Here is a 13,044-nt window from a genome sequence, read left to right as displayed (position 1 = left end):
AGTGTTAGACTTAAATGAGAATGTCCAAATCTTTACTTTTTTTAGGATAACGCTAGGGAGATCAAAATTTTAAACCAAATGCGTAAACCAAATCATGTGTAACCAATAAGAAACAAATACGTTAATCGACACTTAATTAATAATTCAATAATGTACAACCAAATCATTTGATTTGCAAATTTAGTTAAAAAAATTTGGTCTCTCTAGCATTATCCTTTTTATATAGTATCCAAACTCTAGACGGCCTATTTAAATGGAGAGGTTATGGAATTCAAAAAAAAAATCGTGTATGATTTGCAAGATTTTGGGGACTAATATAAAAACCTTGCAAATTAGCAATCATGTAATATTTTTTTTGGTTATTTTTAGAATTAAAGATATCAAATAAAGCCAAGAATAATATTAAGTAGTTAAGTTGATAAAAGTAAACTGTGAGGATGTAAAGAACAGTCACACATCGAAAAAGTTAAGACACCTTGTAAGACCTTATAAGTCAGATTACTTTCTCAATAACCAATTGGTTATGATGATATAAAATTTCAACTTCTTCATGGTATCATAACAAGTCCTTCACATCTTACACTTGAAGACTTGAAGTTTCGACACATATGACGGAGAATTGAGAAATACCATCTATCAAGCAAGAAGTCTTTAGCCTATAGAGGAAAAAGTACCCACTCCACTTTAATTGGGTCAAGTAGAATCCAGGCCTCTTCCCTCTTGTAGCCTCCATGGAGTCTCCACATACTCCCATGAAATTGGGCCTCAAGGTCTGCATGAAATGATTTTTATTTTTTATTTTTATATTTTATGCCTATCTGCATGAAATGAATTGAAGGATTTGGTGTCAGCTAGCAAATAAATAGCGAAAAAACAAAAGCTCTGGAGAAAGGACATGGATCCTCTCCTGACCAGTTGTCCTAATCCACCTAATTAAATTATTTGGATCATTGGAATTTGATTAAACAGTTACAAACAGAGGTTAATTTTAAAAGTTATAATACATTTAGCCGTTAGATTAAATTTTAATGATCCGGATGATTTGACTAGGTAGATTAGGATAATTGGATCTAGAGAGGATCCATGTCCCCGGAGAAAATCCCAGAAAATATTTTAATTATTATTTTATTTCTTATTTCTTTTTTTTTTAAGGATTAAAAAAGAGGGTATAATCCAGTCCATCCGAATAAGGCAATTATGGATAACCCTAAATTTTGTGTTGTTTTATAACAAACCCGGACGCGGGTGTTCTTTGCTTGTCTCATAATTAAGTCAATCCCACACTCTACACTCTAACACACACAATCAAATGGTAACTTAAATTTTAGGTCGACTCGAAATCTTACGTACAAGTTTTTTTAGTATGCTTAGATATAAATTATATGCATGAATTTTTTGTAGTTAGATTCTTAACGATTGAATTTTGGCTGCACATCAAACCCTCCGTTCACTTGAAGCATGAAATATACTAGAAATACAATGGGTTGTTCGAACAACATTTTGTTTTTTCTTATGATAAATCGTAATTAGAAGCGTGTCATAAGACATGCATACATAGAGGATAATGCTTTAGCAAATACGAGTTTTGAGACTCCATGTATACTAGCATTTGTAATCTTCGACCGATGATGAATGTTGTATAATTAGATACGTAAATGTCTTAACGAGACTAAATATCTACACCAGATATGTCATTAGGACAGTATCTCAAAACAAATGATGGATAAGTGGATATTCTTTTCTATTGTTTAATTAGATGCCAAGACAAAAGGGAAAAATATTTGAAATTCAAAACAAGAGCTCCTCTCCTGCGTCTCATGTCCACCATAGTGATTGTATGGTTGTGAATGCAAAAGCAATCACATGCAAGCCAACCGTCACAACCCCTAAGCGGTGACTCACAGCTCCTCGAAGTCAAAACCAACGAACTTACGTACATGCAATCCCAACCGTCCATAATCCCCTATCCAATCCAGGTGCCATGCCCACATGACGCCGTCACGTTCCAAAATGCCCAGCACAAAAATCACAGACGAGCTCTCGAAAGAGAAGAAGCACAAATGCTCTGATTCAACAACGTGTATATTTGGTTAGCCCTCTTTTTTTTTCTTCCCTTTCAATCGAATTTTTCACAGCCTGCGAATTTTACAGAGAAAGTAAGGAGCTTTCTCTCTTTCCTTACTGTTCTCGCATTTAATTTAATTTTTTGACAATTATTTAATTTGTAATTTGGTTATTAAAATTCAGGGTTTTTGTTGTTTTGGAAAATAATTGTTTAAATTTTTGCAGGTTGGAAGTGAAATGGCGAGCTCAGTGGAGAAGGAGGGTGGGAAGGAGGAGGTTGTGTCCTTGGAACTTCCAGCTCCTTCTGGTTGGGTGAAGAAGGTTTATCTGCTTTCTATCTGTTTTTATTGGCTCTGTATTTTTTTGCCCATATAATTTTCTGAGCTATGGAATTTTGAATTTTGAATTTTTGGGTAGCTAAATTAGTATAGTCATGTTTATTTGGGGAAATTTCAATTGGGTTTTGTGGATTGGTGGGTTTTTGTGGTAGAATTTGAGGATTTGGTAATGGTTCTGTTTTAGGGTTTGTGTTGAATTTTCAGGAATTGTGCTTAATTTCTGGGGCTTTTGCATATAGTTTGTGAGGTTAATTTGTCTGGTAGGGTTCGGGGGGAAGCGATTTTTGTACTGGTTTCTTGGAATTCCGCATTGCTAATTGTATGAGAATTTTCAAATTTTCATGGAGGAATGCAGTTTAGAATTGAGGGTTTTGAAAAGTGGAGGCAATTACAATCTCTGTGGTTTCATTTGAGGAGATTCTGCTATTCAATATATTGCTGATTTGTTTCAAATGCCTTTCGAATTTATCTTTGTTATTTTTAATTACTCGAATTCTTTTTGGTATGACCAAACGATTAAGATGTTAGGTGAACATGATATTGCCTATATAAAATGGAAATGACTCTTTTTCCGGGATTGATTGGCTTCCGCCTAACAAGAAACTCAAACGGATTAGTTCTATGTGTAGTTGGATTTAAACTGATTGAGTAATAGGAATATTGGTTGTTTGCAATTATGGAAATCGTGTTGACCAAAAGACGTTCAATTTTTTACCATATAATTGATTTGGCAAATGAGCACATAACTGACAACGGAATATTCCAAAATACAAAGAAAAGGAAGTAACTTTTAATATTTGGCCTTCTAAGTGTACCCGCTAGTTAGAGCTCTAGCTGATTCCATTATGAGCCTTCGTAACTTTCGCGAGTTGCTTTACTTAAAATCTTTTGTGCACTATGCCAATGAACTTTTAGGTCTCCGTGCTGGTTGATTTCATAAGGTGCATGGTCACTGTCCTTTGTCTCTCAAGTGCAATTTCAATATCTGCCTACCACGGTGCAATAGTTTATTTCTTATTCCATTTTCGCATAAGTCGTCTCACAGCACCTTTTTCGAATGTTTTTCATACAATGCATATTATATTGTTATGTATTTTTTCTATTTTATTGAGTCAACTTAACACGCTGAGTTTGGTCTGTGTAACATGCAGTTTCTGCCCAAGCAAAGTGGAACTCCTAAGAAAAATGAGATTGTGTTTACAGCCCCAACGGGAGAAGAGATCACCAGCAAAAGACAGTTGGAACAGTACCTGAAAGCACACCCCGGTGGTCCTGTGGCATCAGAATTTGATTGGGGCACTGGTGAGACACCAAGGCGGTCAGCAAGGATTAGTGAGAAGGCCAAAGCAACTCTGCCGCCAATAGAAAGTGAGCCCCCAAAGAAGCGAAGCAGAAAATCAACTTCGGCAAAGAAGGAGGACAAAGAAAAGGAAGCTGCTCCTGAAGGAGCTGAGGAGACAAAAATTAGTGATGTGCAAGATGCTGAAAAAGCTGAGAAGGATGCAGATACTGAGATGGAAAAGGTTGACGTGAAGGAAAACCAAGATGAGGAAAAAGCACCAGCTCCTCCTGAACAAGCCAAAGTTCAACAAGAAGTTAATGTACCTGGCGATGCTGCAGCTCCGGGAGATTCAAAAGCATCTGTTGATGGGAAGGAGGTTGAAGGGAAAAAAGAAGAAATGGTCGAGCAACCACCTGTTGAGGCAGGGAAAAAGGAAGTGGCAGGGGATCAGGGCAAACCCGGCATTGCTATTGCTGATGATGACAAACATGAAGGAGAAGGAGAGGAAAAAAAGAAACATGGCAAAGAGACCGAAGTAGAAAATATGGAGAAAGCAACAGCGAAAGGGAATGGTGAGGAACATATTAGTTCAGGTGTTCATGAAGCGGGAAGAAGGTTGAAGAAGTGACTGAGAATGGCTGCCCCGGCAATGAGGCTACAAAGGTCGAACCTTGATGATTCATCCAAACCCCGTGTCTCTTCCGTCATTCTGACCCTTGCACATTTCTGGGAAAACTCATTAGTTTCAGTGTTGTTAATTTTAGATCTTTGATTGTTCATTGAAGCCTCCGTCCATAGGATCGGTAGTTTAGACGTATAAAATGTACCCTCCTTTTGTTGTGTACTAGAGAGAATGTAGGTGGCAGTGACCTCTGTAACATTCTGTTGTAAAATACTGGTGATGTAATTTTAATATTGTGCAGCTCTGTACTATTGTAGTGAGAACTTTGTCTTTCGCTCGATCTAGTTGTTGATTTCCACAGGTCTGGTTAAGTCCGTGTTTTTTTGGATGAACAAAGATTTGAGTTTTGGGATCGTAAAATGCTGAAACATCCATAGCTGATTGAGTTGTGCAGATTGGCAAATATATGAAAAAAGTATCATTGTTTCAATTCAATGTACAAAGAACAATGAAATCGGAAGTCGTAGTTTTAGCGAAAACTGCTGTAGCCGGAACTCAATGGAGACTGTTGAACTCCTTTTTTGTATTACTGATTGATAGAAATATTGGAATTAATAGTCTTGCTCTCATAAAAAAACGAAACGAAGTGATCAAATGAGCGGTCTTCTGTGTGGTTAAAGTCCCTTAAGCTGGCCAATGAGCCCTGTTAATGTCGTCCATTTCTCAATTGCACTTGCAGAAGACACAAAAGCAAGCTTGGAGGACTCCACATCGTTCCGGGTTACTGCAAAACAAGATTGACCCACGAAAAAGTATGTTAAACCGAAGATTTTCCAGTCGGATAACTGATGATTTTCTGTAATATAAGTGAGGCATTGATGTTGAATGCAATCTCATTGAATAATTTCTAGTGATGGAGTAACTCACCTGATAATATCAATGAAGCTAGTGAGGAGTTGAATGTATCCACCTCAGTCTTCTCTTCAGGGCTAGAGCTTAGCTGTTGAGAAGGTACACGAAAAACAGTTGGAAAGCTATGCAATGAATGCCAACATAACAACTAGCAGATGCTATGACTGTTCAAGAAACCGAGACTAAGCACAATGTAAAATTCAAAAACAATACACAACGAATGAGGGTAGAGCAATGCTTTCAGTTTTCATTATCGGAGTTTTTTCGTGCTGTTCTTGTAAACCAGGATGAGGGATGACCTTATTCAAAGCGATATTCGCCTTCTGAACCCAATCTGTGTCAGTGCTGCCCCCAAGAACCGAACTGGCTGCAGGCAAATCGTTACTGTCAATGGCTTGGCCTGCTTTGCTCAGCCTGTACACCAGTTCCTGCAGATATCCTGCAACAGATGATACTATTGTTGTAAGTTTCTAGCATGCCAACAAAACGTTTTTTCATAGAACAAGAGAATTACACACTGATTTGGTTTATGTTGAGATATTAAAAGAAATTTAACTAGGGAACAACCATCTGATGGAAAACTAGTTTCGTGTTCGGTGCAAAGAGCATTTTTTCGTCGAGAACTACACGATGTTGATATAGAAGGTGCATGCTCTCCAGTTTGAGTTTTCAATACTTCAAAAAATGAAAGGAAAACAGTCTCGAGACTTGACCAAAATCAGGTAGAATGCAGCTTCCCATGGCACAAAATATGAACTTCCAAGCCTTCAAGCTAAAGCCTTAAGCCTAAATTACAGAACATGGACAATACTTATCGGGTAATGTGTAGCACATATAGCCATTGGTCTTTGGACTCTTCACACAGTCAACCTGTTCTGATACTACGAGAAAAGTGAAAGTTTGACACCAGAACTAATCATCAATACGAAGAGTGACCCAACTCCTTATTACCCGACGGGGATATTTTTTCACATCAGCACAAATATATATATAAACTATCACTAGGAATTATATTTTGTTGAATTTTAAACATCAAGAGAAAATTAAGCATTTTATATGGGATCTTGAAGTGAATTAAAACAAAACCTGTTTCTTTCTTTGATGAGCTGAGAACTCCTTGCCTTTCAAGCCTCTTCTTCCTGTCCTTCTTAACCTTCTCCAACAGTTCCTCGTCATCATCAGCTTCCAGAATTGCTGCTTTAGAACTGCTGAAATCTTTGCCAACCAATGAGAAGGCGAAGCTGGTGAGAAAGCAGATGGACAGGCTTCTTTTAGTGAGGATTGGAGCAGGTGATTGCGGCTCTTCACTCAGTGCCTGACAAAAAGTCAATCCTCTCCTTGTACTTGTTTTTTGGACATGAATTAGTTTTGGTGTTGTTGTCAGTGAAGAAGGAGGAGTAGCAGAAGATGAAGGGAGGAAGGATTTTGCAGTGGAGAGAATGGCTGTGGCCATTTTCTTTGATTGGTTTTTTTTTTTTTTTTTACCTTATTTTTTCTGGTGTTTTTTTTTTTTTTGTGGAAAAATTCAGAGGTATTGAATTGACATGTTAGAACTTTTGAGGATAAGGTTGCAGGATTCTGTCCATCTGATATCCAGTCATTTTCTTCCCTAGTGCTTAATGGTATTTTTGTAATATGCATGGACAATTTACAAAATAAAACCTGTTTATTAGCGGATAAGAGATTCGGACCTTGATGTGTAACATAAATTATATTGCCTTAACCAACTTGGCTACATTTAGTTTGCAAAATGTTAGCATTGTTAAAGTGACTGCTTGCTCGAGAAGTGGAGAGGGAACACGATTGACATATTTCATTTTTTGGGGAAAGTATGATAGATATATTCCTGAATAAGTTTTCGTCAAAGCATCACGAGATGATATACTCCTAAAATTTATGATTTTATCAAAACAAATCACGTGATAAGTGATAAGTAAGAAAGAAACATAAAATCTAACTTTTTAATACGACAATAGTGTTTGACGTGAAATAACACCCACAATCGCTTTTCCCTTTTTATAAAAGTTACTATTTTGAAATAATACCTTACAAATGGCGTCCTCCAATTGGCAAATTGTAAGTAGAAAGTAGTAAAAGTAAATTCCACGCAAACAACAGTAAAAGTCCAAAGTGGGTAAAAAAAGGAAAAGAAATTGACCGACTAGAGCAAGAGTCGACAACGAAACCGCCAAAACGCTCAATACCTTAACTCTCTCTGCTCCTCACAAAACACCCGCAAAACCTGGACGTCAGAGAAAAACAGCAAAAGGGCATCACTTATAAATGTCTCTCATGGAACCCCCCAGGAAGAAGAAGCACTGCATTCAACAAGTGTTCGTACTTGTCGGATTTCCTCTTTGTTTGGTCCTAAGATCGAATCTTCGTCGCATGTTGAACATGGGAAGCTTCTGGTTCTTTGTTCAGTTTGGTCACTTGTTCTTGGTCTTGTTCCTTCTAATTGGTAAATTTCTACTTTTGATTTTCCCCTAGGTGGTTGTTTTTGAATTGATTTGTGGAGTTGCATTTTGAGTTTTAGACTGTTTTCTGCTTGAGTTTGATGAATTGGATTGTTATAGAACTTCTAAAGGTACAAGTTTTCTTACCTCCCCATTTACCATAAGTCGCTCCACACGGAATGCTATGTTTTTGTTAATACATCAAATTGTTTTTTGTTATCTGAATTCGTATATTGTTGTAAGTTCTTCCTCTATCTCATTGGTTTCTTTATGTACATTTCTTACAGGATATCGGAGCTCAACAACATTGGTTTCATTTGCGATACTTTTTGTTCCAGATCTCCGCTGCTGCATTGCTTCTGCTCTAAAAATGACAACAGTAGTCAGTAGAGAGATTGTCTAGCCATTTTTTTCTCTTTGTTTACCTTATTTTCTGCTATGTTTATGGGAAAGCTCAGTCATTTTTTCTGATGCTTAAACAATCTAAATTGACACAATATTTAGACTCAAATTCTAAACCAAAGTCAGATGTCCCCATCAATCCATATACTTAGATATGGCCATCCATCGTTACTAATTATCAAAACCAACTCGGCATTTGAAAATGGTTCATAATTTTGTCTCTTATCATCATAATCTAAAAGGAACAATTTTACTTCTTTCTTAAGTTTAGTACTCAAACTTTGTCCAGAACGTAAGAAAATATTTTATATTCGGCTACAAAAGATATTCCAAACTAGCTACTCTAATTTACGGAAAGAGTGAATCGAACATACAAAGTGCCCTAGTCAACTGGTCTAACCCACGTCTGCTATTTGAAAGTAACTAAAATTTAAGAACCTACATATCAAATAAAGGTACAAACGGGCTAGAAAATGGGCATGTGGGGTTCTAATTTACCAATCGTGGATCAAGGGGAATGTTGTAATGGGGTCCCTGGAAGGATTTCCCAGTTCTAAACGATGAGAAAAAAGGTAGCTTCATCCATGCTCTTATGACTGTTATATAATCCACGATCAGTGGATTTAAAAGTAGATTCCCATATACGTGGATCATATCAGTTGGTATGGCAAAAGGCTGAGGCAACCTTTTTTTTTCTTCTGCATTTTATAACGATCTTTTGATCCATCACTTTCGTCTTTTCACATTTACCAGAATATGTTGGCGAAATGCTCTCTCTTTAAACCAGCTCAAAAGACAACCCTCTCATGTCATCGGATGCAATAACTAATCAGATTTTAATTAGATACCATATGCCTTAAAACATCTCACGCATCACCAAACTCTCATTTATTTTGATGTACACAAACATATTAGAAGGAGAAATTGAGCAGATGCCCTAGCTCGAATTCAAAAATGAATATTGTTAAACACCTGAGCTACAAAACCCTACCATCACCGATACCCAATTTTAAGTCGGATTCTGATTACACTTACGACCTAGGAGGTCACTGATATTTTCTTAAAAAGGTACACCAAACATTACAAAGGGGTCTCTACCTCTTACTTTCTTGAGAACTCTCAGCTTTTTCCACACTTTATGAGCATATATTCCAAGAAATAAACAAAAAAGTCTCCACCTCCACTGCGATTATTTGTGACTGATAACCTTCATTGTCCTTCTGTAATTAACTGAGATTATAGTGGGATCATATAGCAACATACGCGTTTAATTAACTCATTCTTTTTTAGAAAGAGAAAAAAAGATCGAGAAAAATAAAACTAAAAAGACAAAGTTTTAGTTGAGGAAGGCTACCAAGTGCCTTGTCCTCTAAGAAAACTATCCTTTGCTTCTTTCCAGAACATCAGTTAGCTTTTAGAGTGTAGTGTACTACTACTATATCAATTTATTCATGCAAAATAAGGTTCAAACTTTTAGACAAATATTATAGGCTAGTATTTTTCTTATACAATGATATTTACATTATGCGGTGGAATTGGATGAATTGGATTAAGCCGTAATAATTAGATATTAAATTTACTATTACGGGGGTTGAATTTAAAATGTTCCGCTTACAAGTTGATCTTTTATTTGGATGGGGAAAAAAATTAGAAAATTTAAAATTGTCACATGTTAAATTTCTAAGTGAAAATCATACATATAGTGTTGCTTTATGCATGTGAAGAATAATTGTGTGGAGAGATAATATGAATTCTTGACACGCCCCGACCCTGATATTCCCCGAATACCAGGATAGACACGTGTTGGCCGACACCCGAGGGTGACGAAAGCCATTAATTGATACAAAAGCTAAGAATAAGAAATAAATACGGGTTATGAATTTAAATACAATGAATTAACAATTTAGGAACGTGTTCAGAGCATACAACTAAACCTAATCACTAAAAAGAATTAAGATAAAATTGAATGAATAAATAAGTGGGTCATACATCGAGAGGATTCAAAGATGCTGTTGAGGAAGTGTCTTGACGCCGGGATTAGGTGCCTTGATCCTAAGTCCTGAATGGGGGGCGCAAAGCAAAGGTGAGCGGACCCTTTCTAAAATTACATGATTTTATAGTCTAATTGCATAAATGATTAGCATGCCTACAAGTTATGTTTTGATTTATGTTAAGCTTGTTTATCAAATATATTGATTTTCGTCTCGTGTTTTTGGTGAGGAATTAATTGTTAGCCTATATTGAGCTATATTTTAATATATCATATTTTCTATAAAAACCATGAACTGGTAGATTATCTGATGGATGACGATAGGATGCTATAACATGTTTTAGAAACCCCTCTTTATAGTATAGACGATGGATGACTTTATACTATGAAGTAGTTATTTATGAGAGGTGTAACTATTTGTGCGTACCTAGTAAACACTATGCCGTCTGGGGCGAGGATCTGATGTTGGCAGATAGGCCGGGAGAAATAATCCCTAGCTACGGGTTGAGGGACACGGAGCAGGCATTGAGCCGGGAGTTGGTAATCTCTGGCTACGGGTGCAGAGACCACGGAGCAGGCATTGGGCTGGGAGTTATATTTATTCAGTGATCTTTCTAGCAGCACAATACGCTTACGAGACGATCTATGAGACGTTTACTGTTTTGATTTCTGCAATGTTATTCCGCAATATGACTTTTGAGATATTTTGGCATGCTAGGATTTTTATTAAATCCATCACTTATTATGCTAGTAGTTTTCATTATATATAAAATGTGGGGGTTAGTATGTTGATAACTGTTTCATTATTTCCTTGGACGGAAGTGTGCCGACGAGGATGTCAAGCCCCTAAGGGAGGTGGATTGTAAAATCCCATATCGCCCATGGGAGTGATCTTTAAATGTATATTCCCATCCCTATCTAGCACGAGGCTTTTTGGGAGCTCATTGGCTTCTGGTTCCGTAGAAACTCCGAAGTTAAGCGAGAAGGAGGCCAGAGCACTTTCATGATGGGTGACCCACTGGGAAGTTGCTTGTGAGTTCCCAAAAAGGCCTCCTACTAGGTAGGGATGAGAATATACATTTAAGGATCACTCACCTGGGCGATGTGGGATGTTACAATTCTTCCTTCAACATCTCTCTTCTATTAAGAAGCAGAAAAGAAAAAAATAAGAAAATAAAATGAGTTTAAGAGTAATGCTAGGAAGACTAAATTTGTAGACAAAATTTGCAAATTAAATGACATGTCATTAATAGGAAATGGTTACATTTATCAACAATCATCAACTTCCATGTCATTTAGGTTACAAACTTTTGTCTATAAATTTAGTCTCCCTAATATTACTCAAATAAAATTACAATTTGATATGTGGATTTTACTTTTGTATTTCTTATGGCCAATCATTAAAGTTGACAGATATCATATATTCGTTGAGCAATAAGCCAATAGCATTTTTTTTCTCTCTATTCTTTTGAAATAAGAAATATGAAGTCCATGAGGGATTGCGATCCTTCAACTTCCACATATAAGAATCTCGATAACTTTTCTTTCATCTCTATATGCTCAATTCACTATTGAAACATTTGAGAAAAGATAACAAAAATTATCGGGTTGGAAAAGAGTTTTGACAAGTCAGCAAAGAAAAAGATTGCTTTTGCTAAATGAAGATACTTTCAAGTTAAAGTGAATAATAATTAGATTTAGAGAAATTTTGGCAAATTTATCTGACTAGGACAATTCTCATACTAAATGAGACCAATGAGCCGATATTCTTGCTTCCGCTTCATCCACCACAGCTCGCGCAGATATTTCCCTCTAAGCGGAACAGAGTTGAGTGAGTGTGAGACCAAAATACATACAAGAGTTCCATGTTTTTATGAACGTGGTGGTTAATCACCATTACTCAAGTTTTTCATCTTATCGCACAGTTGGTCATGACTCATGCAGGTCGGCAAAGTGTCAAAGATTGTTATCATTTGTGAAGAACATGCAATAACTGAAGGCTGAAAGCCAACGTTGTGAGAAATAATGGACCAACTTTTTAATGCTCATGTCGACAGTGGACAGACTACAGCAAACCCAAAAAAGTTGTTCAAAATATTTCGTTTTCTTCCTACGTGTATTTGGGGCAACTCTGCAATATGCAGTACCAAAGGACAAGAGGACAGGTCCCAAAGATGTTTCAATAGGACAAATGATTTTTCGACGCGCATTTAAAAAGTTCGTAAAATTATAATTGCCGTTGGACCATAGTAATCAATAAATAAACTTTTTCTTTCCCTTTTATTTGTGCTAGTATGTCGCTTTTAAATCACTCATGTTTTCTTAGGCCAATTCATTCATGTATTTTCTGAACATTCATTCATCACTGCTCAATTGTTGAGTCCAAGTCGATCATAGGGTTAGAAAGACGAGTATCAAATGACATTTTCAAAATGCTAATATCCGTACCTAACGATTTCATTGTGTATCATATTTATTTAACTTGGTTTTCTTTACCAAACAACTCCTGCGTGCTATAGACCTAACCCATTGATTTAAACAATAATTTACCAAACAATAGTCCAATTATTTTTCTAAATTAGCATTTTTTGTTTATCTGGTTAGAGTTATGTTTTGTTCCCTGTTTTTAGTAGAATATATATATATATATATATATATATATATATATATATATATTTATATTTATTTATTTATTTAAAATAAGTCCTCATCACCAATGAATCTGGATCTTCGTTGGATACTCTTTGTAATGATTTCAGAGATTCGTGAATCGTGTCCGTTCATCGTACATTGTGCAGTCAAAAGTCATTTTAAATATTTTAATTTAAAATTAAACACAAACAGTACTTAATAAAAATTAACCGCACAATGTATGATGAACAAATACGATTCACGAATCTTCAAAATTCTCATCAAAAGGATACGGACTGTTGGCATCACCAATACCACTAGTCATGGTTCCAAATCTGCTGACGACC

At 36.2% G+C, this 13,044-nt stretch overlaps 2 protein-coding genes and 1 long non-coding RNA gene across 4 annotated transcripts; 2 read left to right on the top strand and 1 right to left on the bottom strand.

The window, feature by feature from the left end:
- The first annotated feature begins 1,843 nt into the window (after nt 1-1,843).
- Nucleotides 1,844-4,644, top strand: LOC103448001 (methyl-CpG-binding domain-containing protein 11-like). Of its 2 annotated transcripts, none has more exons than XM_029109194.2 (3): nt 1,844-2,089; nt 2,290-2,385; nt 3,554-4,644. In XM_029109194.2, the coding sequence occupies exons 2-3, from the start codon at nt 2,302-2,304 to the stop codon at nt 4,310-4,312; spliced, it is 843 nt and encodes a 280-aa protein (XP_028965027.1). In that variant the 5' UTR covers nt 1,844-2,089; nt 2,290-2,301; the 3' UTR covers nt 4,313-4,644. The 2 variants fall into 2 exon arrangements, with proteins under 2 accessions (XP_028965027.1, XP_070661393.1); XM_070805292.1 differs by having other exon boundaries at nt 1,995-2,156.
- A 103-nt stretch (nt 4,645-4,747) lies between these two features.
- On the bottom strand, nt 4,748-6,853 carry LOC103426587 (thylakoid lumenal 16.5 kDa protein, chloroplastic-like). The gene is made up of 4 exons (XM_008364677.3): nt 6,305-6,853; nt 5,518-5,657; nt 5,234-5,306; nt 4,748-5,090 (listed from the first exon to the last, which is right to left on the bottom strand). The coding sequence occupies exons 1-4, from the start codon at nt 6,669-6,671 to the stop codon at nt 4,981-4,983; spliced, it is 690 nt and encodes a 229-aa protein (XP_008362899.2). The 5' UTR covers nt 6,672-6,853; the 3' UTR covers nt 4,748-4,980.
- A 552-nt stretch (nt 6,854-7,405) lies between these two features.
- LOC103448023 (uncharacterized) lies at nt 7,406-8,185 on the top strand. Its single transcript, XR_531153.4, has 2 exons — nt 7,406-7,679; nt 7,962-8,185. It is a non-coding gene; the product is annotated as an uncharacterized lncRNA (long non-coding RNA).
- Nucleotides 8,186-13,044: the final 4,859 nt, after the last annotated feature.

The sequence above is a fragment of the Malus domestica genome, chromosome 02, assembly GCF_042453785.1.
Source record: "Malus domestica chromosome 02, GDT2T_hap1".
In the NCBI taxonomy this organism is placed as follows: Eukaryota; Viridiplantae; Streptophyta; class Magnoliopsida; order Rosales; family Rosaceae; genus Malus; species Malus domestica.
This window is presented reverse-complemented; position numbering and strand designations above follow the sequence as displayed.